Below are 22,626 nucleotides of genomic sequence, written 5' to 3'. Positions count from 1 at the left end.
TCTGTCACTGCCTAACTCAGTTTAGATCCTGGGAACCCTCATAAACACCACCTAACCTCCAGCTCCACTTCATCCGAAACTGGTCAGGTTCAAAGGGCAGCTGGACTCAGCATGAGCATTTTCAGATGCAATATAGAAGGTTCTATTTGGGCATTCTTGGTTCCAGCCAAGTTGCTCTCCTGTCCTGAGGCTGCCTAGGGTTACAGGGGAAGTGACAGCAATCCAGACCTGCTTGGGTTGCTGGGGGGAAGTAGAACCAATTGGTACAGCTCATTTACTTTAGATGGAGCAGTAAGAGGTTGGCTTTTGAATTTTTAGTATTATTTTACACCTGCTCCAAGGAAGTGAAGATAATATCTACTGTCTACATTTTCTCCCATACTTTTCTGTTGTGTGTACTTCATCTCCCAGTTAGCATCAGGGATATGGCTGGTCATTTCCTTAAGGCTGTAAATCAATATTCCTTGGGTATGAAAATAGGAGTACATATGTGTATGTTTGTATGTCTGTGTACATAGAACAAAGCAACCTTGTGAAACCAGGAAGAAACGTTCCCTTTGGTTGATGGTGCACATGACTTTCCTCTTCCTTGGCTTTGGCAAAACTTGATGCTTCCTGCTTTTGAATCCTGTATGTGAGTGTGTCAGAGAGTGATGATATAGCTGATAGTGTGTGTGTATATATAGACCTGCTATAAAGATAGAGATATTTATATACGTATATACACAGGCATGCAGGAAAGGAGTTGGCGATTACTTAACCTGGAGGCCCAGCTCTGAAAGTTCTTTCTTATAATTATGTCAAAGATTTGAAGGCTTTTAAAGACTCACTGTTACATTTTATACACTTCCCCCTGAATGTACTCTAGCCAAACACACAACCACATACGTACGGACACATTAACGAGGGGAGATCGGGGGAAGGGGTGGAAAGGAAAAGGTGCCTATATGCCAGGCAGCAAGGGAGCATTGCTGTTGTAGGTGGTGCTCAGTGCACATCACTGAGGTGGGAACTGGGCTTGGAAACACTGTTTTCTCAAACACAACTTTTCATCAATGACCACAACAACCCCTGTGAGGAGGAGTTCCCAGGGGAAGAAAATGGTCCATGACTGCTTGGATTAAGCTTTACCTTGAGCTGGGAATGAACAGGAATGGGTGGGGAGGCAGGAGGGAGGATCAAGAAGCCGGAGAAGAACAAAGTGGCACTGGACCTTGCTCAACCGTTCTTATCCTGCCTAGGCTACCTGCCGTTGAATCAAAGTCACCTATTCAAACCTTCTTTCAAATAACAAACCAGTCAATAATACATGTTCACACAATAACCAACTTTTCTCTCCTTCAAGTAATGCACGGGGCAAACAGAGTCTTCAGCTAAAGTTCACATACTCCTTTTCTTTCACACTAAGGAACGGGCACAAATTCTTGCCTCATCACTAAAGTCTGTCCTTAATGAATGAGATGCGGAGCTCTCTCAGACCCCTGAAAACCCGACTTCACAGAGTTGCAGAGACTTGAAGGCTAGCTGGCTAGGTGAAGTGTCTTGATTTCTTGTTTTTCTAGTGCACCTCTACCTTGAAGTGCTTTGGCTTTGGTGTGAGGAGCTATGATGGGCACTACCCGTTACTCTGTGGAATAAGCTGAAGTCTTTTGGAAAGAATACCAAGCCGGACGTGGGGTTGTCAGGTCTCCCTTCCTCTTGATTCAGCTGTGAGTTTTGCACTCTGGCTGCCTATATTAGGAGATGTGTGCTCACAACAAAATCATAGCCGACATCAATGACAGAATAGACTGGAGACAAGATCACATACAGGGTTAGCTCCCCGTATGTGGTGGTATGTTTCAACCCAGACATGCGATGGGCACAGGATAACAGGCCATCCCCTATTAACTTTTCCATTTGGTTTTATTCTCTTACCAGTGTCTTTAGTAGAGCACATTTTTTTTTTTTTGTTACCACTTATCTATTGTCTATTTAGTGTTTTTCCATCCCCACCCTAACTTAGCAAGTTTTTCTTTTATGGATTGAGCTTTTGGAGTTGTCTTTCAATGAATTTTAATATAAGCATGACTTGGGAAAATAAAAAGCTCTACAAATTTTTAAAATCAATTTGGTTGGCCTTTTTTTCCCTGCTGGTTTATTTTCTACTGACATAGAGCTGAAAAAGCATACAAGGTATCAAACAGAACTTGGGGCACTGAATGACTGAAATGCAATATTCCATGTAATGCTGAGTAAAATCAGGAAATCAAAACCTTGGAGAGACTGGCTGGAAATCAGTGTAAAGAACTGTTGAGTATTATCTGTAGGCTACGAAGAGTCCTAGATGGGGTTCTGATGGAAGCAGACACACAGATGTTGCATAGGCTTTAACCAAATACCGGTCCTGGCATGGCCTGACAATGGACAGAAACCTTCCTGGGATGCGCTGTGCGCACAAATGCCTTTCCAAACGTCTCTAAGCTGCATCACCCCAAACGGTATTGATCATAGTCAATTCAGCTCTGCTAGAGAAATAGTAATTTCCTCAGACATTGAGGCCCTTTATGACCACATTGGAAGGTGCTTTAAAGAATTATCGTCTTGCATTCTCATTGTTGGCAAGGCCTATTGAGTTCCTCTACTGGAAGGTATTCCTTATCACACATCTGGGCTTCCTGGTGGCATTTTGACTATATGTGAGCCCTTAGCATCAAAATACATTTAAATGACAATCACAGCTAAATTTGCCCCCTTCTGTTGACGATAATGGGACGTGCATTGGAACAGCACAGGATCAATTAGTATAGTTTTCCTGTCCTAGAATAGTGCTAATTTGGCTTGCAGTCTTATTTTCTACTTGCATGCTGGGGTAATATAAGGCAAAACAAAACAACCACCCTGGTCACCTCCCTCCCTGTCCCTGTATCAGTCTGGACTTTACCTCTGTCTGTCACAAGTTACCCTGTGGGTTTCAAACAGTCAATGTACCCCTGTGGGGGTGGGAAGGTAGTTTTCCCTGCTTGGCTTGTGGGAGTGTTTTGGAGGGTTCAAATCAGAGTCCCTGTAGATGTTCTCCACTAAGCCCTCTCCCTGTAACCTATTTCCCTAAACATTCCGCATTGCCATGTAATATCCAGGCAAGTCCAAAGTATCTGAAGGTCACAGCAATGCTACCTTTGTCTATTGATTTCATTAGTTCACCTCTTGTGCTAGAGGTAAAGCCCAGACTGAAGGTTGATGCCCCTCTTCTAACAGGTACTATAAATATACTAGAGCTATCCCTGAAAAGATGCATTTGTACTTATATATATAAAATTATATATATAATTTTTTTCTTTCTTTGTGTTTGTATACAGGAATATATTAATCTATAGGTGTGGAAGGAGAAGTATAGTACAGGAACAGGCAGGTGTGTGTGTCATGTGAGTGTATTTATAATATGTATATTATGTATATAGCTTCCATCATTGTTTGCATCATTACAACGAATGTACCTCTGACCAGTGAGGAGTACCTGTCAGTGGTGAATGGAGAGAAGCCCCCAACTAACAGTTCTCTTTGTCTCTTACATGAAGCCATTTCGGTAGGCAAGGGTGGAAGCAGCCTGTGGAGTGAATGGGCCCAGTGTGAATCCATCCCTCCTCAAATCTGAGAAAGGACACTCGAAACACCCAGGGCTGTGAGCCAGCTGCCTTCTTCTCAAGAGGTGAAGGAGTCTAGAGCCCAGAGTGGGAAGGGACCATCCATGCTGTTGGTTCAAGATATGGCTTTTCCTGCTAGATGGAGACAGGACACACAAGAATTCTGTCTTCTAGAAGGACGCTGACCACCAGGAACACAAAGTAGAGGCCAAACATGATGAAGCCCAGCACTTTGTTCATCCGCCATTTGCAGAAGGCAATGGAGAGGATGACGAAGAGCAGCATGATGAAGAGGAGGACAATGGCGCAGAAAAGGCCGTTGCTGCTGACGGCCACTGGTTGGAATCTGTGGATGATGGTATACAGGAGCCAGGGCAGGGGGAGCCTACGAGCGAGAGAAGCAAGGGGAGAGAGTGTGGATAGACCAGGAGGAGCAGTCAGACATGGTGAAGGAGGTGCTTACGTTAGTGGAGGTGGTTGGGGGAGGGGCTCCACAGGGTCAGCTCAGGAAACAGGTGTAATTTCAGCTCCTCAGATGAAGGGGACAGCACGGGCATCATTTACTAGCTGTGTGAACTCTACCTTTTAATGTCCTTATTGAAAAATGGGGAAACACTGGTGGTGTACTGGTTAAGTGCTATGGCTGCTAACCAAAAGGTTAGCAGTTCAAATCCACCAGGTGCTCCTTGAAAACCCTATGGGGCAGCTCTACTCTGTCCTATAGGGTCGCTATGAGTCAGAATCGACTTGATGGCAACGTTTTTTTTTTGTACTGAAAAATGGAGATGATGACTGTGCTACACAGGATCACCGTGTTGTTCAAATGGATAGAAATACATGTACAGTGTACGTGGTAGACACTGTATGTAAAATAACAGATATTATCATATATTTGGAAACGAAAAGGTGTAGGAGAGAACGATACTCAAAACGTTCAATGAGAACATATGTGCATTTTAGAAGGATAACATTCCAGGTCTTACTTTCTCAGGAGGCTGCCATTCAGGGTTATTTGCAGACTACTTTTGCTTTTGACAAGTTAAATGAAATGGCAGAGGTAATAGCACCCCTCCATAATCTGATCCACTTTAGAGATTATTCATATTAAGCTGCAATTTTCTTAAATGTAAAAAAAGATCTCATCTTCTGACTTTCAAAAAACCTGGACTATCTTCACTAGCACAGATAAACAAATGCCAGCATTTTCGAAGGAAGGAAATGGGATATTTATGCTGGGCCTATGTTTCTCCTAATCTGCTTTACAATCTACATCTATTCCGAGGCTGGTGAGGGCTTTAATTAGATTTTGAAAATAGAACAAATAGAGCGAAACTACCAGAGCATCTCAGTCATGCCTGAATATTGAATATTCGTAATATGTAGCCAATGCTTTTATATAGAAATGAAATTCTCTTAAAGTATTTAATAAAACATTCATTCTGTATGCAGTTATGTGTTTCTGTCTAACCAGTTGCTGTTTAATTGATTCCGACTCATGGTGACCCCATGTGTGTCAGAGTAGAACTGTGTTCCATAGGGTTTTCAATGACTGATTTTTCAAAAGGAGATCGCCAGGGCTTTCTTCCCAGGCACCTCTGGGTGGACTCGAACCTCCAACCTTTAGGTTAGCAGCAGAGCTTTTTAACCGTTTGCAACACCCAGGGACTCCTCTGCCTGTCTAAGGATGATTTTTCTTCAGTAAATTCTCTGAAAAAGGAAAATAGAGTCTGTGAACCTGAACGGTACTCCCTATCTTTAGTTTTTATTGTTAGTTTTAGACCACGAGATCCATGAGATTTTGTCTCCATAGGCTGCTTCTAAGAAGATGTATTTGGGGGTAGAGCTCATGGGTACCTTTATGGAAACACCTCTACTCACCCTACTGTGATGTCAAAAATATTGCTTCCAACAGAGCTGGACACGGCCATGTCCCCAAGCCCCTTTCGGGCCACTATGACACTGGTGATAAGATCAGGGATGGAGGTCCCAGCAGCCAAGATGGTCAGGCCCATGATCTCCTCACTGATGCCAATTGTCTCTCCAACCTAAACGGGGTAATAGGAAGAAACACGTGAGTGTTCGAAGCCACAAAATCAGCGAAACCACAAACATTTCAATGCAACCACCTTTCAATGAGTTTCTACTCTGTGCTGTGCTGAGCGCTGTGAATGCAAAGATGAATAAGCCACAATCATTGCCCTAAAGAAATTTACACTCTAATGTTATCCAGACCTGAGAAGCAAGGAATGATTGTGTGAGAATTAAGCAGAAAATTTCAAATTAAAAAGATCTATACAGGGCTAGTGTGCAGCCTCGGTATGGTGTTTCTCAAGACTGAGCAAGGGAAGCTGCAAGATCAGAGTTAAACAGGCCTGTTGGTCATTGAGTCCAGGGTTGGTCACCTGACGGTGGCACCAAGTCCTGGGGCAGACTCGCCTTCCCTGACATTCACCATTGAAGGTCCAGGACTGACACTCAGTGTCTCCATTTTTCCTCAGCATCTTCTAGTGTCTTTAACCCACTTGAACACTTTAAGCTTCCACCATTTCCACAGGAAATTTGATTTTAGGTGTTTTAGGCTTTGGTAAGGAGCACTGGTGGTACAGTGGTTAAGCACTCTGCTGCTAACCAAAAGGCTGGCGGTTAGAACCCATCAGCCGCTGTGTAGGAGAGATGTGGCAGTCTGCTTCTGTAAAGATCTACAGTCTTGGAAACCCTATGGAGTAGTTCTACTCTGTCCTATGGGGTCACTGTAAGTCGGATTTCACTCAATGGCAGTGGCTTTGTTTGATTTTGGGAATACAGGATTGTGAATCAGAGAGGCAGCCATGGAGAAAGCAAAAGGCAGGGAATGAGGGGACCTGGGTTCAAAATCTGCCTCTAGCATTTATTAAGTGCTTGACTCACTGCAGGCCCCCAGGTAGTGCAAATGGTTTGCACTTGACTACTAACCTAAAGATTGGTGGTTCAAACCCATCCAGCAGCACCACGGAAGAAAGGCCTGGTGATCTGCTTCCGTAAAGATGACAACCGAGTACACCTTATGGAGCAATTCTGCTCTGTAACACATGGGGTCGCCATGAGTTGAAATTAGCTCTAAGGCAATGGGTTTTTTTGTGATTCATTGCTAACTGAACCACTGGCACAACGTCTTTGGTACTTTCTGATCCATAAAGTGGGGATGATAACTCCTACCTTACAAGGTAGTTGTGAGGATTAAAAGACAATTTATGTAAAAGCCTTTGTAAGTTGTACATCACTATAGAAAGGATCCAAGTATAGAACAGCCATGGAAGCAGCAGTAAAGAAATCAAAAGACGCATTGCATTGGGTAAATCTGCTGCAAAAGGCCTCCTTAAAGTATTGAAGAGCAAAGATGTCACCTTGAAGACTAAGGTGTGCCTGACCCAAGCCATGGTATTTTCAATTGCATCATATGCATGTGAAAGCTGGACAATGAATAAGAAGACCGAAGAAGAACTGACACCTTTGAATTGTGGTGTTGGCGAAGAATATCGAATATACCATGGACTGTCGAAAGAACAAACAAATCTGTCTTAGAAGAAGTACAACCAGAATGCTCCTTAGAAGCAAGGATGGCGAGACTGCATGTTACATACTTCGGACATGTTGTCAGGAGGGATCAGTCCCTGGAGAAGGACATCATGCTTGGCAAAGTGCAGGGTCAGCGGAAAAGAGGAAGACTCTCAACGAGGTGGATTGACAACAGTGGCTGCAACAATGAGCTCAAGCATAACAATGATTGTAAGGATGGCTCAGGACCGGGCAGTGTTTCGTTCTGTTGTGCATAGGGTGGCTCGCTATGAGTCAGAACTGACTCGATGGCACCTAACAACAACAACAACATTGAAAGGAAGGAGGGGAGTGATTATTATATTTTCTTTTGGTCTTTGCTTTTTAAGACTGATGAGTTCTATTTTAGAAGGTTGGTCTAGCCTCAGGTGGAAGCTCCTCCAATGTCTTGAGCAACTTTTGCCCATTTAAAAAATTAGGGGGCTTGAGGATTTTCGTCTTCTTATTATTGAGGTTAAAGAGCTACTTATGTATCCTGGATATAAGTCCTTTATCAGGTATACGTGGTGCAAATATTTTCTTCCAGCCCATGATTTGTCTTTTCATTTTTTAATTTTTTTGAAGAGCAAAATTTTTAATTTTGCCAAAGTTCAATGTCCTCTTTTAGGGCTCATACTTTGGTACCACATGAGAGAATTCTTTGCCTAACTCATGGTCATGTCGAGTTTTTCCTATGTTTTCTTCTAGAAGTTTGGGACTTTTAGCACTTCCATTTAGGACTATGACCCAAGGATCTAAGTTCATTTTTTTTTTTTGGTATATGGAAATCTAGTTATTCTAGCACCATTGGTTGAAAAGTCTATCCTTTTCCCACGTACGTTCTTGGTGCATATCTCCATATTTCAAATTGCTGTGTTTTATTTATGTTAAGAAGTGTAATAATTTTAAGACCATATTAAACAAAGCATACAAGTATGAAGCTTGGAATTGATATGGTATAGAACAGAGGTTAACAGCATGAGTTTTGGAGTCTCAGGTTAGAATCTTAGTTCTGCTATTTACTACCTATAGGACCTGGGGCAATTTTCTTATTATCGCTACGCTTGACTTCTTTATCTATAAACTTGGACAACAACTCCTTGGGAGTTGTTGTCCAAGTTTATAACAAACTTGGGACCCTTCACAGGATTTGGTCTATATACAGGGTTACTGTGAAGATTACAAGGACAAAGAGATGTCAAGTGCCTGGCGTGTAGTACATAATAAATAATGGTTAATGCTATTGCCTTTGAGAACATAAAAACTTTGCATCTCGTTCTTTCATTCACGTTTTTCAAGGAACAATTACTGAGATTCTACTTTGTGATGGGTATTATGACAGGCATTGAGTAAACTGAAATGCACCATCCTTTCTGCAAACTGAGATTCCAAGTAGAGACCGTTTTGCCTCTAGGTTCTTTCCTAAGAGCCAGTTTTGAAAGGCTGGTAAGGCGGGAGATGAGTGGCTGCCTGAAGGCAGTGCAAGGAGTGAGAGTAAGTGCCACTGAGTTGGCTAACCTTGGATATTCCTCCCAGGCCTGGGATGGCCTGGTTTCAGGCTTCAGAGGGCAAGAAGTAGTTCAGGCTTGCCTCCCTCGCCATAGCTGTCTGGGGCTATGTCAATTTGACTTCATGTTACAGGAAAAGGCTGAGAAAATTAAGAGGAGTAAATTCCTTTGGTCCTAAAATATATAATTTGTCTATGTCAGACCCGGTGCTGTTGTGACAGTTTTGGAAGGCAAACACATTGATTAACTACTATCAAGGTCTTACCTGGTGTGCCCACCAGACCATCAAGTAAGAGAATACTGCAATCCAGGTGATGGCGCCAAAGAATGTGATGGGAAAAAACTTCTTTGATGACTGAAAGAGAACCAGGAAGAGGTAAGAGTGTCAGCGTTATCTACTGTGGTAGATTTAATAGTTCAAAGCTAAAACCATCAATGTAGCTATTTCTCCTCCATTTCCTGCAGTCTTGGTAGTACTGGCAATCAAAACACCCAACTTGCCCCTGGTCGAGCTGGAAGAATAAGATTCTGTCTTGAGAATGTGAAAATAAAAAACCCAAATGAAACCCAACCCGTTGCTGTTGAGTCGATTCTGACTCACAGTGACCCTATAGAACAGAGTAAAAGTGCCCCATAGGGTTTCCAAGGAGCGGCTGGTGGGTTTGAACTGCTGATCTTTTGGTTAGCCTCTGAGCTCTTAACTACTGCGCCGCCAGGGCTCCAATGTGAAAATAAAAATAGATGGTCCCAAATCATCTCAAAGCTGGTTCCCTAAGATGGAGGTCTCTCTCTCTCTTTTTTTTTTTTAAATTGTGCTTTAAGTGAAAGTTTACAATTCAAGTCAGTTTCTCATACAAAAACTTAAAAACACATTGTTATGTGACCCTAGTTGCTCTCCCTATAATGTGACAGCACACTCCTCCTCTCCACCCTGTATTTCCCGTGTTCATTCAACCAGCTCCTGATCCCCTCTGCCTTCTCATCTCGCCTCTGGACAGGAGCTGCCCACTTAGTCTCATGTGTCTACTTGAGCTAAGAAGCACATTCCTTACCAAAGGACATCCACAGATAAAAGGTGGTACATGCCACACCCCAGGGAAACTCCCTTTACCTTGGATCAGTGAGGTGGCCTGAGTAAGGGTGGTATTACAATCCTACCCTAATCCTCTCAACAAAAAACTACAATCACAAAATGGACGACAACCACACAATACTGGGAATCATGGCCTAATCAAGTTGATGCACACATTTTTTGGGGGGACATAATTCAATCCCATGACAACCAGACACTTAAAATGCAGTATTTCTTACCTGACCCCATTAAGGTAAATCCAGGCTTGCGCTGTAGTGGTGTTCTGTGGATGTCCTTTGTTGCAAACTTGGGACCCTTGCAAACATGCTCCGGCAGCAGAATGCTGTCAGAGAGCCTCTCACCTATTATTGCCAAACACTTTTATTTCAATGCTCTCCACTTTGAGAAACAATTCCATTTTTGCTTTGATAATGCCGTCCAATTTTGCCCAGAGAAATGACTCCTGGAGTTGAGCTGGGTGAAAACTACCTCAAATTGTCTGAAGGGCTGACCTTGGGCAGTCACCTAAAACACTTTTTGCCATGGCTTTTGAGAGCTTCATTAAAAGCCAAAGAAACTTGTACACAGCGACCTTTTGAATATCTAGAATGATAAACGCTGTCTCTATCACTCCAAACCAGGCTTGTTCTCTTTACTAATTTCATGCTTTCAATACATGCTTTTATTATCACTCACATGGTTCTATTAAATTTCACAATAGCCATTTCTCTCTTTTAATGATTGCTGCTTTTTTGGCCATTCATTAGCTAGGGTGCCTGGAAGACCAAGCGGGCGTGATGAAATTGGGGGAGGGCAGCAGGCCCTAGTGAGAAGCCAAAACCTTACTCTTAAATGCTTTTCCTACCTTTCCCCGTTCTAAAATTAAAAAAAAGAAAAACAGTTAGCATTGAGTCGACTCTGACTCATGGTGACCCCACGTGTGTCAGAGGAGAACTGTGTTCCATAGGGTTTTCTGCGGCTGATTTTCAGAAGGAGATTGCCAGGCCTTTCTTCTGAGGCACTTCTGGGTGGACTCACGCCTCCAACCTTTCGGTTAGCAGCCGAGCATGTTAACCATCAGAAGGAGACATTTTGGCCAAGAACTCAGACCCCTTCTAGGTACGTGAGTAATGGGTTGTGAGAAAGAAAGTAATCAATTTTTAAAAGTAGAGATTGAGGACTTGATTTCTGAAGCAGTTTCATTTTAAGCCAGGAGTTCAGCTGGATTCTAGAGAACAGATTCCATGAGTCTTGGAATTGCCAGGGCTAAGAAACCAAATTTCCTCAGTCAAGGCATTTAGCTGGTTGAAGTTCCCATCCTTTTCCTCCCTTCACAAGTCACTGTCTCAGGCTTCTAAGTGATAATGAGGATTTCACCTCCCAAAGCCATGCTCTGTAGGAGTCCCTGGGTGGTGCAAGTGGTTGACGTACTTGGCTGCTAATCGAAACGTTGGAGGCTCGAGTCCACTCGGAGGTGCCTCCAGAAAAGGGCCTGGTAATCTATTTCCAAAAAATTAGCCATTGAAAACTGTGAAGCACAGTTCTACTCGGACACGTATAGGCTTACCATGAGTCTGAGTTGGCCTGACAACAACTGGTTATCGACCATGATCTGTTACAGAGAAGAGAAGGGCCTCTCTTGTGGCGTGGGGCCACACACATGATCTGAGCAGCAACCCGCCATGTTTAGATCCATTCTGAATGTTCTATGAAGGAGGTGGAGAGCTGTGGCCACACTTCGTGGTAGGCATGTGTACTAGGTGTCCTCCTGGGCGAGTCCTCATTTCACCGATTGCTCTCTTTTCAGGTTAGCTCATTTACTGAAAGTGTAATTATTATTTTATTTTTGTACTTTGGCCTGTCCATTGACATAATGCCACAATTCAGAATCAAATCCTTTGTATACATTTTCTACCTGAAAAATATTGTCACTGAGCTATAAAACATTCCCAGTCAAAACGCAGAAAGCAAAAAACCAGGTTAGGGATTTCAAGGAGTGAGATTCAAATCCATATATTAGTGAAAACTTCTCTAACTCAAATTTGATGTTCACGATTCTTAATCAAGAAGCCAATTAGTAATGAATGGGCATCTAAATGTACCTAATGTATTAGGGGCTCAATGAAAAAAAGGGTAAAAATAATTTTTCTTTGTGAATCGTCAGGGTCTTCATCCTAAACTAGAGCTAGGCAAAGGCTGTGCATCTGTCCTGTGCCAAGAGCTTGAACTAGGATGAAATTTAAACCTAGGTATGCCTGACTATACTGCATGTGACCTAATATCTAGTTTTATACCAACTGGTTCCTAAAAACACCAGGGTTAACAATGCTCAAAATATTCCCAGCCATAGACATCATCGTCATCATCATACTAGGCTCTGCTCTGAATGTCAGAAAATAAAAAGAACATCAGGGACATACAGACTAGCATCCCAGCTGTATGGCCACCTGCCTCACCCAACCTCCCATATCATTCCTGCTTTGGAACAATCAAGTCTTTATGCATCAGTAGATTGGGTCAGTGTTTCCCAACTGTCAAACTACCTCACCATTTCCAATCTCACAGCCCAGGTAATTTCATCTTCTTTTCTCTGTTTCTAGACTACTTCCCTTATTTGGACTCCCTGGTCTCATTCCAGACATCAGTGCCAAGTAGCACCTGTACGGTTTACCAATATCAGTGAAGGAAGAAAATAGCCCTTGAAGCCATAGACTGACATGCCAATTTATGGTTAGTAATGGTGGCTCATGCTGACATCTGCTGGGATAGGCCTGACACTAGCAAACAAGCACATTGTGTCCATGTGCCATTTTGTTCCCAATGTAATGGTTTACTTGTATAATTGACAGCTAATGTTCTCATTAGAAGCTTTCAGTACATCAGAGTGATATTTGCTTGGCTTGAAAAAAGTTGCTGGACATGAGCTGGGTTGCACAAATTGGCCATATCCTTGCTGATTCCAATTTAACAAATATTTACTGAGCATCTATTCTGTGTACAGTTTTGGGGCATACATATTTAGTAAACCTCCCAAAGCTTATTAGAGATGAAAGTGTGGCCTCTGGGTTAATACGACCTGTACTGAAATCCCTGCTCACCAATTACCAGTGATGTGCCCTGAGGCAAATTATTTAATCTCTTCAAGCGTCAATTTCTTTATCTGTAAATGGAGGGAAAAAACAACATCTAGTTGTTCTGAGAATTTCATGTACATAAAGTGTCTAGCAAAATGCTTGGCACATACAAGTAAGTGCTCAGTTATTAATGGTAATTTTTGTTGTTGTTAGCTACTGTCAAGCTGGCCCCCTACTCACGGTGACTCTATGCGCAACGAAACAAAATGCTGGCTGGTCCTGCACCATCCCCATGATTGGTTGGGGACTGGACCATTGTCATCTATAGGGTTTTCATTGGCTGATCTTTCTTCCTAGTCCATCTTAATCTGGAAGCTCTGCTGAAAGCTGTTCAACATCATAGCAACATGCAAGCCTCCACTGACAGATAAACGGTCGGGGCTACGCTTGAGGTGCTCTGGCTAGAAATCGAACCCAGGTTTCCTGAACGGAAGGTGATAATGCTACCAGTGAACCACCACTGCCCTCACAATGGTAGTTTTTACTAGGAATTATTATCCTTATTTTGACTTTTAAGAGATGAGGAAATTGACACTCAGAGAAATGAAAGGGACAGCGCTGAAGGAGGAGCGTGAAGGAGGAGCTGGCAGTCCCACTGTGGGAGTAACAGGGACAAGATGGAGAACCTAAGCACTGACACGGTGCTTTTTCTCAGTGCAAAGAGCTGGACTGCGGGACCGGGCAGATTCTTGACTCTGCCTCTTATAAGCTGGGTGTGCTTGGACAAGTCACTTAAACTCCCTGGGTCTCGATCACCTCATCATTGCTAGAAGTAGGCACTCAAAAGATCCTTGGTAAATGAAGGAATGGTAGAAATTGGAAAAACCTAGCTGGGTTCTCTGGATAGTGCAAACAGTTAACATGCTCAGCTGCTAACCAAAAGTTGGAGGTTTGAGTCCACCCAGAGGCACCTTGGAAGAAAGACTTGGTGATCTACTTCCAAAAAATCTTACATTAAGGATCCAATGAAGCACGGTTCTACTGTGACAATGTGGGAATCAACTTGAAGGCAACCAGGTGCTCAAGTTCTCCTCTTGCTCTAAGGGTCATGTTTTGATAGCTTATTAGATGCATTCCTGTTTTGTGAGAACACCCATTCTAAGCCATGAGAGAACGTATTATTTGCAGTCTTCATCAAAGACATGCTCCTCATTAAGGTCTGTATTTTAGTTTGTTTTACTTTGAAAAACAAAGCCATTCATTTCAGGAAACTATAAAAATGAAACCCATATTAATTATCTGAGCTGGAAGTATCCACGATCCAACAAACACTGTCATATAATTTGCATATAAATGAAGTAGGAAAAAATCCAGTGGGTGTACTATTTATTTTGAAACTTGACATGTACATTAAAAATCATGTTTTCCTTATAATTATTGTCAAGGTTTGGGATGTTCGTCTCCATGGGTAATTCAACTACTGAAGAGGGAGGCATACCAAGCCCTGAGGCATAGCAAATATCTATTAATTAATATATCTCTCCTCTTCCTGGATATTTTTTTCAAGAGGCATTTGTGGCACTCCATTAGGCCTGTGGTAGATTGCAAAATGGTCACAATACTTTCAATGCCTCCCACAGAGAAAAAAAAAAACCCAAAAAACCAAACCTGTTGCTGTCGATTCCGACTCATAGTGACCCAATAGGACAGAATAGAGTTGGCCCACAGAGTTTCCAAGGAGCGGCTGGTGGATTCAAGCTGCTGACCTTTTAGGTAGCCAAACTCTTTTTCAAAAAAAATTTTTAAATTGTATTTTAGATGTAGGTTTACAGAGCAAACTAGTTTCTCATTAAACAGTTAATACACATATTGTTTTGTGACATAGGTGGCTACCCCTACAACATGTCAACATTTTCCCCTTCTTGATCTTGGGTTCCCCATTACCAGCTTTCCTGTCCTTTCCTGCCTTCTTGTCCTTGCCCCTGGGCTGGTGTGCCCATTTAGTCTTGTTTTGTTTTACGGGCCTGTCTAATCTTTGGTTGAAGGGTGAACCTCAGGAGTGACGTTAGTACTGAGTTAAAAGGGAGTCTCGGGGCCATACTCCTGGGCTTCCTCCAGTTTCTGTCAGACCAGTAAGTCTGGTCTTTTTTTTTTTTTTTGGTGAGTTAGAATTTTGTTCTACATTCTTCTCCAGCTTTGTCTGGGACCCACTATTGTGATCCCTGTCAGAGCAGTTGGTGGTGGTAGCCCGGCACCATTTAGTTGTGAGCAGCCAGGGCTCATCCCATCAAGAGGTGAGGTCTATTTCCCCACCCTTTTAATCTGACTGGCTTTATGACTTGCTTTGACCAATAGAAGGTGGTGGAAGTGACAGTAAATTCCAAGCTAGACGTTCAAGAGGACTTTGTAGCTTCCATTATTGCTACTTATTTGCCATCATGTGAATAAACCTAAGCTAGGAGCCCTGGTGGCACAGTGGTTAAGGCACTTGGCTGCTAACTGGAAGGTCGTTGGATCGATCCACAGAAGAAAGGTACGGCAGTCTGCTTCCATAAATATTATAGCTTTGGAAGCCCTATGGGGCAGTTCTACTCTGTCCTATAGTGTCGGTATGAATCAGAATTGACTTGATGGCAACAGAAAGGTCCTTGTCATCAATCTTTCTCTGGCACTGCAGAGACAGAAAGCCTTCCCCTGGGGACGATGCCCAAACAGTGCTGGGAGCAGAGGAAGTCCTTTGGATCCACGGTGCCTGTGCTGAAAAGCTCCTAGTCCAGGGGAAGACTGATGACAAGGACCTTCCTCCAGAGCCGACACAGATTCGACGTCTTCCTCCGGAGCTGACACCCTGAATTTAGACTTCTAGCCTACTAGACTGTGAGAAAATAAATTTATCTTTGTTAAAGCCATCTACTTGTGGTACTTCTGTTACACAGCACTAGATGACTAAGACATCTTCTAAACCAGAATGCTTTGAAAGTAAACTGGTACTACCTGGGCAAACTGAGATGCATGGTCATCTTGCATTTGCGAGATTGTATTGATGGTTATCTCTTTATCCCCTTAGTCATAGAACGTCACTGCTGACAAGGAATCTAGAGATCTTCCAACCCTTTGTTTTGCAGAGAATGAAAAGTGAGGTCCAGAGTTGAGAAGTGACTTTCCCCACGTTGCACATGAATTGTACAAGAATCACAACAGTCACTGTGGTAGAATGAAAATGCTCTGAAATCAGAAGACTCAGGTTTGAGTTTAGCTTTCACAGTGAAAAAATAAATAAAAATTTATCTAAACTAATGCAGCTGTTTGATCTTGCTCTGTAGTTGTATGTGGGTATGTCATATCTCCTCTACTAAGTTTAGAACCACTTAAAGATAATAAAAAAATGGTAAATTCTGTGTCTTTATATCTCTTTTAGGGCCCTAGCACAATGCTTCGCCTATAGTAAGTGCTCAGTAGATATTTGCTGAAGAATTTGAAAAACAACCAAATGTTCTAACTGGAGGTCTAATTTCTGCTTGGAACAGCGCACAGTGTACTCAGGAAAAGACAGACAAAACATCCAGTCCATTCAGGGGTGGTGCATGGGACAGCAATGAATGAAAGCCCCACTCGCTACCCTAGCTCAGGCTGCAGGAGCTGGCTCTTAAGGGTGTCCTGTACAGTGGGCAACAAGGCAACGCTATTACAGAGGAGAACATCATGAATGGCTCCATTTTCCTGCTCAGGGTCCCTCAGGAGAGAAGCATCAAGCTGTCATGTCCTAGTTGACTCCTTCCATGGTGAATTCTCTTCCAGGAACTGCTGGCTGGAAACTTTGATCTTTCTGAACAACACCCTTGATCTTTCAGCTCAGATCCCTGAGAGGACAAGCACTTTGCCAGCCCTTGTGTGGAGACGCACTCAACTCTGATAGACCAGGGCTTTGAGTTACTATCCCTTCCCTCCTGTTGCTGCACATTTTCGTGATCACCTTCAGTGGTTGTGTGCTGACCTCATCTTATCGGTCAATCAACCCTCATCTACTCTGGGTCACACCTTGCTAGGCCTTCAGCAGGATTTAGAAAACCACATCTGTCCCCCTGATTCTCCTCCTTAAGGCTGATCAAAAATATTGGGCTAAATAACAAACAATGGAGAGAGAGAGAGAGGGAAAGAGAACATCTCAGAAAAGCCAAGAAAAAAACTGAGCACATTCCAATAATGTGGTTGGAGGTTTTCTGGAAACCAGGCCTTTGCATACAGCGGGGGCTTTGTATTTGCATCTTGAATAGAGAAACCTGGATATTGCTTTACATGAGGCCCACCCGTTGCATGCATCGTTTACCTAACGACAAAACCCACTGCTGCCAAGTCGATTTCAACTCATAGCTACGCCATAGGGTTTCTGAGGCCGTAAATCTTTATGGAAGCAGACTGCCACATCTTTCTCCCGCGGAGTGGCTGGTGGGTTCAAACTGCCAACCTTCTGGTTAGCAGCAAAGTGCTTTAACCACTGTGCCACTAGGGCTCCTTATCCTTTACCCAGAAACCTCTAATGCTGAGGCTCTTAAATGAGGGGGCCCTTTCCTGGCCTGCACTTAACAAGACACCGCTCTCCACCAGGCTGCATTATTTACAGGCCAGACTAATGGCACAGATTTTTATTCAATTCTTTTTCAAGTAAGGGAAGTGGGATCATCAGGGGGCTTGTGAAGGCTTATGCTAAATTATGCTGAATGTTACCACACTACTCTATTCCAAATGGTTTTAGAAATGAGGTTTTGGATTTCTACCGTCTGGCAGCACAGAATATGAGACAGGACTCAAGCTGTTCAGCCACAGACCTGGGTTTGAATCTCAACTCTATTCCCTGAGAAGTGACCAAGTGTGAGTTTGTTAACTTTGTTGTGCCTAAGTTTCCTCGTACCTATGCCAACAAAGTTTTCTACCTTAGATATTTGCTGAGACTCTGCACATAGCTTACTGGAAATCCCTGGGGCACCGTCTGATACATAGTAAGTACACACTTTGGTTGAATATATATGTATGTGTATGCCCACCATAAAAAGTAGAGCTGGTTCTCCTTTTTCATTAGTTCTTTCACCTCCTGAGGCAATGGCCCAAGAACTCCACATAAGAACACTAGGAGGGGGTGATCTCTTAATTTGATCTAAATTCAGATTGTAGTTTGCTGTTCATGGAATGGTATTGTGTTCATAGCGCTCAGTAAATAATAATGGTAGATCATCATATTGATTGTAACAATGGTTAATAATACAGGAGGGAGAAGATCAGACATGTAAGGCACTTACACTTCACAAACCCATTTCTTCAAATTACTTTTTGAATTGAATGAACGATCCATGTACATTGCCACAAAAGGAGTTGCCCTCCTGCCCCTTTCCATTCTCCTTTTCAGAGACAATCACTATGGTGGTTTTAAAACATAGTTACAAATTCTTTGTCACTCGTCTCATCAAGAGTGTCATGTGCTCTCTGACACTGATACCTCTTAGGTGAGCTTTTTGTCTCCTCCCTTTGAATCAACACAGATTTATGACTGCCTTGGCCAGTAAAGTAGGGCGGAAGTGACTCTATGTGACTTCTGAGATTAGGTCTGGAACACTTACTCTTGGAGCCCTGGCCTCATATGTAAGGTAGCTGACTATCCCGGCCACCACGCTGTGAGGAAGCCCAAGGCACATGGACACACCACATGTAGGCACACCAGTTGACAGTCCCAGCTAAGCCTAGCCTTTGAATCATCACTGCCCAGGTGTCAGAAACCTGAGCAAAGAACCCTCCAGGTTATTCCAGCCCCTAGCCATTTGAATCCTCTCCAGCCATTCAAGTCTTCCCATCTGAGGCTCCAGACATTGTGAAGCACAGACCAGCCAACGTCACTATGTCCTGTCCAAATTCCTGATTCACACAATCCATGAGCAGAATAAAATGATGGTTCCTTCACATGACTAATTTTTGGGGTGGTTGGTTCTACAGCGTTAGATCACCCGAATAATCACTATTACTGTGTACCTGTCCAGAGCAATTTCAGGCATATACTGTACAAGCACACACATTAATAATATAGATTCACCTTCCTTTTCCTCTTAACACACATAGAGGCAGACTATACATACTGTTATGCACCGTACTTTTTATAATGAAGCTATTTCAAAAAGGCTTTACTCACAGGTTTGCGGACATCAGGTAACGTAACCCAGAGAGGAAATACTATGGGGAGAACAATCAGGAACGTGATTTGCTTGCGGACATTGGGAGGCCAGGCCAAGCTCAGGGGCTGGTCCTCCTCCTCTTCCCCCGTCTCTGTGGTCTGTTGCAGAAAAAGATAAAAAAAACAAAACAAAACAAAAAAGAAGGTCATGTGCACATGACATAACAAGTCTGCAATGCAAAAGAGGGAAGCCATGGACTTCATCAGAAGTTTCCTGAGTCTCCCAGCCACTTCCTACACATATTTTTTAGGTTTGTAAGAGAACCTCACCTGCCAGAGTCTGAGTCCCAGGGATAAGCAATACAATGCCCAGTTTTGAGAATTAAGGACTTTCTTTTCTCCTTTTGAACACTCTTGAACATCACACTTTCATCAACGGGTTGCTCAATTGGAGTGGGCTGTCATGAACTTTTCTACAGAGCAAAAGACCCCAATGACCACCTCTTCCTGCTCCTCCCATCTCCCTAAGGACAAAGCCACAAGGATTCCAGAATCTGGGGGAAGGAGAGCCCTGATTTTGAGTGGACAAATGAAAGTACCCACAGAAAGAATGCAGGATCAACAAGGAGAGAGCCAACTCCCTCCCACTGGACCTGAAACAGTCTTCCCCATGGATTATGGTGTGGCTGTGTTTTTAACCTGCTTAATCACCTCTTCCAATTCTAAACCATTCTGCTTGCAGCCAAAGGCTTATGCAAACACATGGCTTGATGCTTCCAGAACAGGAAGAAAGTAGAGCAAGACACTGAGTCTGTGGGTTTCCAGTTTCAACCACACAGGGCCCTGGAGCCACGGTATAAACTTAAGCGTTTCCGACTTGGCAGCAAGTGATGGGTGGTTTATTCCCAGGCCGCTGAAGTCAGCAGCTTCTGAAGTCTCAAAGCTGGAAGAGACAGAAGGCAGATCTAGACCTGGCAGGATGACCATTAGCCTGTCAGATGGGCCCTCCAAGTCTCCAAAACAGCCCTGCAGACAGCAGCAGTCACCCGCTCCCCTGCTGGTTTAAAAATGAAAGTGCGGCAGCAGGGCCAAGCGTTAGATCTAAAAATACCGACAGGAACTTTTCAGCGGATGCAATCCTTTGAGACCGTATAAATAACCCGCACAGGCTTCCGGAAGCTCCTGCCCCCTGCGGCTCTCGGTTCCAGCGTCTAGCACTATTTCCAGCAACAGCGCGGACTCCCTGGTCAACTCCTCTCTTCCCTGACCCCCACCCAGAGGTGGCAGAAGGGGCCGGCTCAGGCTGGGTGGCGAGGGGAAAAGGGCTTAGTAGAGGTCAGGGAAGGAGTCCAGGTGGAGCACTGGTTAAGTGCTGGGCTGCTAACAGAAAGGTTAGTGGTTCCAAGCCATCAGCGTCCTGTTGGAGGAAAGACCTGGCTATCTGGTCCTTTAAAGATTTCAGCCTGGAAAACCCTATGGGGCAGTTTTACTCTGTCCTGTAGGGTCACTGTGAGTTGAATCAACTTGAAGACGCACAACAACAAGAACAAGCAATCAATTAGGAGTTAAGTGGTTAAGAGCTGTGGCTACTAACCTAAAGGGTGGCAGTTCGAATCCACCAGGCACTCCTCGGAAACCCTATGGGACAGTTCTACTCTGTCCTATAGAGTTGCTATGAGTCAGAATTGACTGACAGCAACGGGTTTGGTTTTTGGTTTTAAGGCACGCTGAAAGAGGTTGGTACTAACAGGTTCTTCCTCTTGGGGTGTGTTTGGCAGTGGGTAAAAGAGTTTATAAACAGCAAACATGAGAAATTAGGGGATTAGGTTGTTGTTGTCTGTTGCCCTCAAGTTGATTCAGACTTGTGGCGACCCCACGTGCTACAGACTGGAGCTGCTTTGTAGGGCTTTCTTGGCTGTAATCTTAAGGGAAACAAGTTGCCAGGCCTTTTCCTCCACGGTACCGCTGAGTGGGTTTGAACCACCAAGCTTTATGCTGGAAATTGAGCATAAACCATTTTCAACACCTAGGGACCTAGGGGATTAGGTAATAGGCAAAATTAGGAAATTGGCATGGTTTATTTTGGTTGCCTGGATCGTCATTAAATCCACTCCTCCCACTCCTCACCCCTTTGCGATGTAATCCGTGGGGGTCCAACCATTGCTTTCCTTCCTCCATCCTGAGGGGCCCAGCCCTGACGGAAGCTTGGGCTTCTCTCAGGAGCCACCTCCACCTCCTCCGAGGAGATGTACCAGGTGTAGAGAATAACATCCCCTGTTGGCCTCGCCAGCCTCCCAAGGAATCTGCTGGCCATGTGAGTGATCTCAGCGTTGTGGGGCCAGTGATGATTCAGGAGACATGCATTTTTACTGTTCCCTCGCAGATATAATTTTTTTGTTTAACTTAAATGAATGACTTCCCCAACCCACCCTGCAGATGCCACAGAAATGGGGAGGACCCTGGGAGAAAAGAGGCATGATGTCATCTCTGTTAAGCACCCTGTCTCATACGAGGCAGGCAGAGTTACTCCAGCAGCTGCTCCACTTCCCTGAAGACCCATAGAGTTGATCTGATGAGTTCAACAAGCCTCCCCACCCACCCAGAAACTAGTCCTCCCCACCCTCATCCCCACTGCCATCCACAATCTAGCAATGTCTCTCTAAACTGTAAGCTAGCCTTTTTTTTCTTTCTGAGAAAAAACAAAAGCAACTCTCTATGACTTATATCATTTTAATGACACCAACAGATGGTGACATTTCATCAATAACCCTTCTGCTTATAACCTAGGGATTAGCTCCTTTCTCCAACTGCCAAAATCACCAGGCAGGCAGTGCTACTAGCAAATAGCAGAAAATAATTGTCTGTTTAGATGCATAAGCTCTAAACATACTAGTGTCCAATGCAAACAATTAGCTGTATTGTACGTTTTCCAAGGGCTGCATGTGAGATGGCTGTTGCTAGGGCAGAAAGGAGAGAGGAGGCTTGTCTCAGGTTGTGCAAACAGTGCTCTCCCTGGGGACTTCATGGCCTCTTGGGGGTCAAGTCCTGCTACAAGTCCTGGAACAGGAGCCCAGAATCCTGGGGTGGATTCAAGAGGCATCCTGGGAGCCAGTCTGTCAGGGTATTTTAGGGGAAATTCTCTTTGTCTTTTTGCCAAGTGAAATCTCACTCTGGTTCAATGGATGTCAGCTTGCAAGCTGGTTAGAGAAGCAGGAAAAAAAATGCCCTTCCAAGTCTAGGCCCCGTTTTGCCTTTGCCCAAGCTGGGGCTGCTGGCACATTCATTAGTCTCAGTCCTGGGGGAGAGGCCCCTAAGGTTAGGGCAATGGTTTTCCAACTTTTCCTGGAGTTGTGACATCCTGGCTTTGACCTTGGCTTTTAAAACTTCTGTAGAGTGTCCATAGAAAACAAAACAATGCAAAATGATTCAGAAAGAATTCAAACGACTTTGGATATAAGGGTTTAAAATATATTGACACCTGCTGAGGTCTCTTTAGAGCCCCTAGAATTGTGTAAAACTAGGGTCGGCAATTACTACTTTAGAGTCATGTAATATCTGATATAGGGAGCCCTGGTGGCACAGTGGTTAAAAGCTTGGCTGCTAACCAAAAGGTCAGCAG

General features: G+C 43.7%; 1 protein-coding gene across 2 annotated transcripts in view; it reads right to left on the bottom strand.

Moving 5' to 3' along the window:
* Nucleotides 1–3,314: 3,314 nt before the first annotated feature.
* SLC24A2 (solute carrier family 24 member 2) overlaps nt 3,315–22,626 on the bottom strand; it is a 280,639-nt gene continuing 261,327 nt past the window's right edge. For both annotated transcript variants that reach the window (XM_003407338.4, XM_003407339.4), the window contains 4 exons: nt 19,026–19,157; nt 8,970–9,059; nt 5,502–5,668; nt 3,315–4,008 (listed from right to left, as the gene is read on the bottom strand). In XM_003407338.4, coding sequence (XP_003407386.1) covers nt 3,759–4,008; nt 5,502–5,668; nt 8,970–9,059; nt 19,026–19,157 — 639 coding nt within the window. In that variant the 3' untranslated portion in view covers nt 3,315–3,758. The remainder of the gene's footprint in view (nt 4,009–5,501; nt 5,669–8,969; nt 9,060–19,025; nt 19,158–22,626) is intronic.

Source organism: Loxodonta africana, chromosome 9, assembly GCF_030014295.1.
Source record: "Loxodonta africana isolate mLoxAfr1 chromosome 9, mLoxAfr1.hap2, whole genome shotgun sequence".
NCBI classification, from domain to species: Eukaryota; Metazoa; Chordata; class Mammalia; order Proboscidea; family Elephantidae; genus Loxodonta; species Loxodonta africana.
The sequence above is the reverse complement of the archived record's forward strand: the minus strand, read 5'-3'. Positions and strand labels throughout refer to the sequence as shown.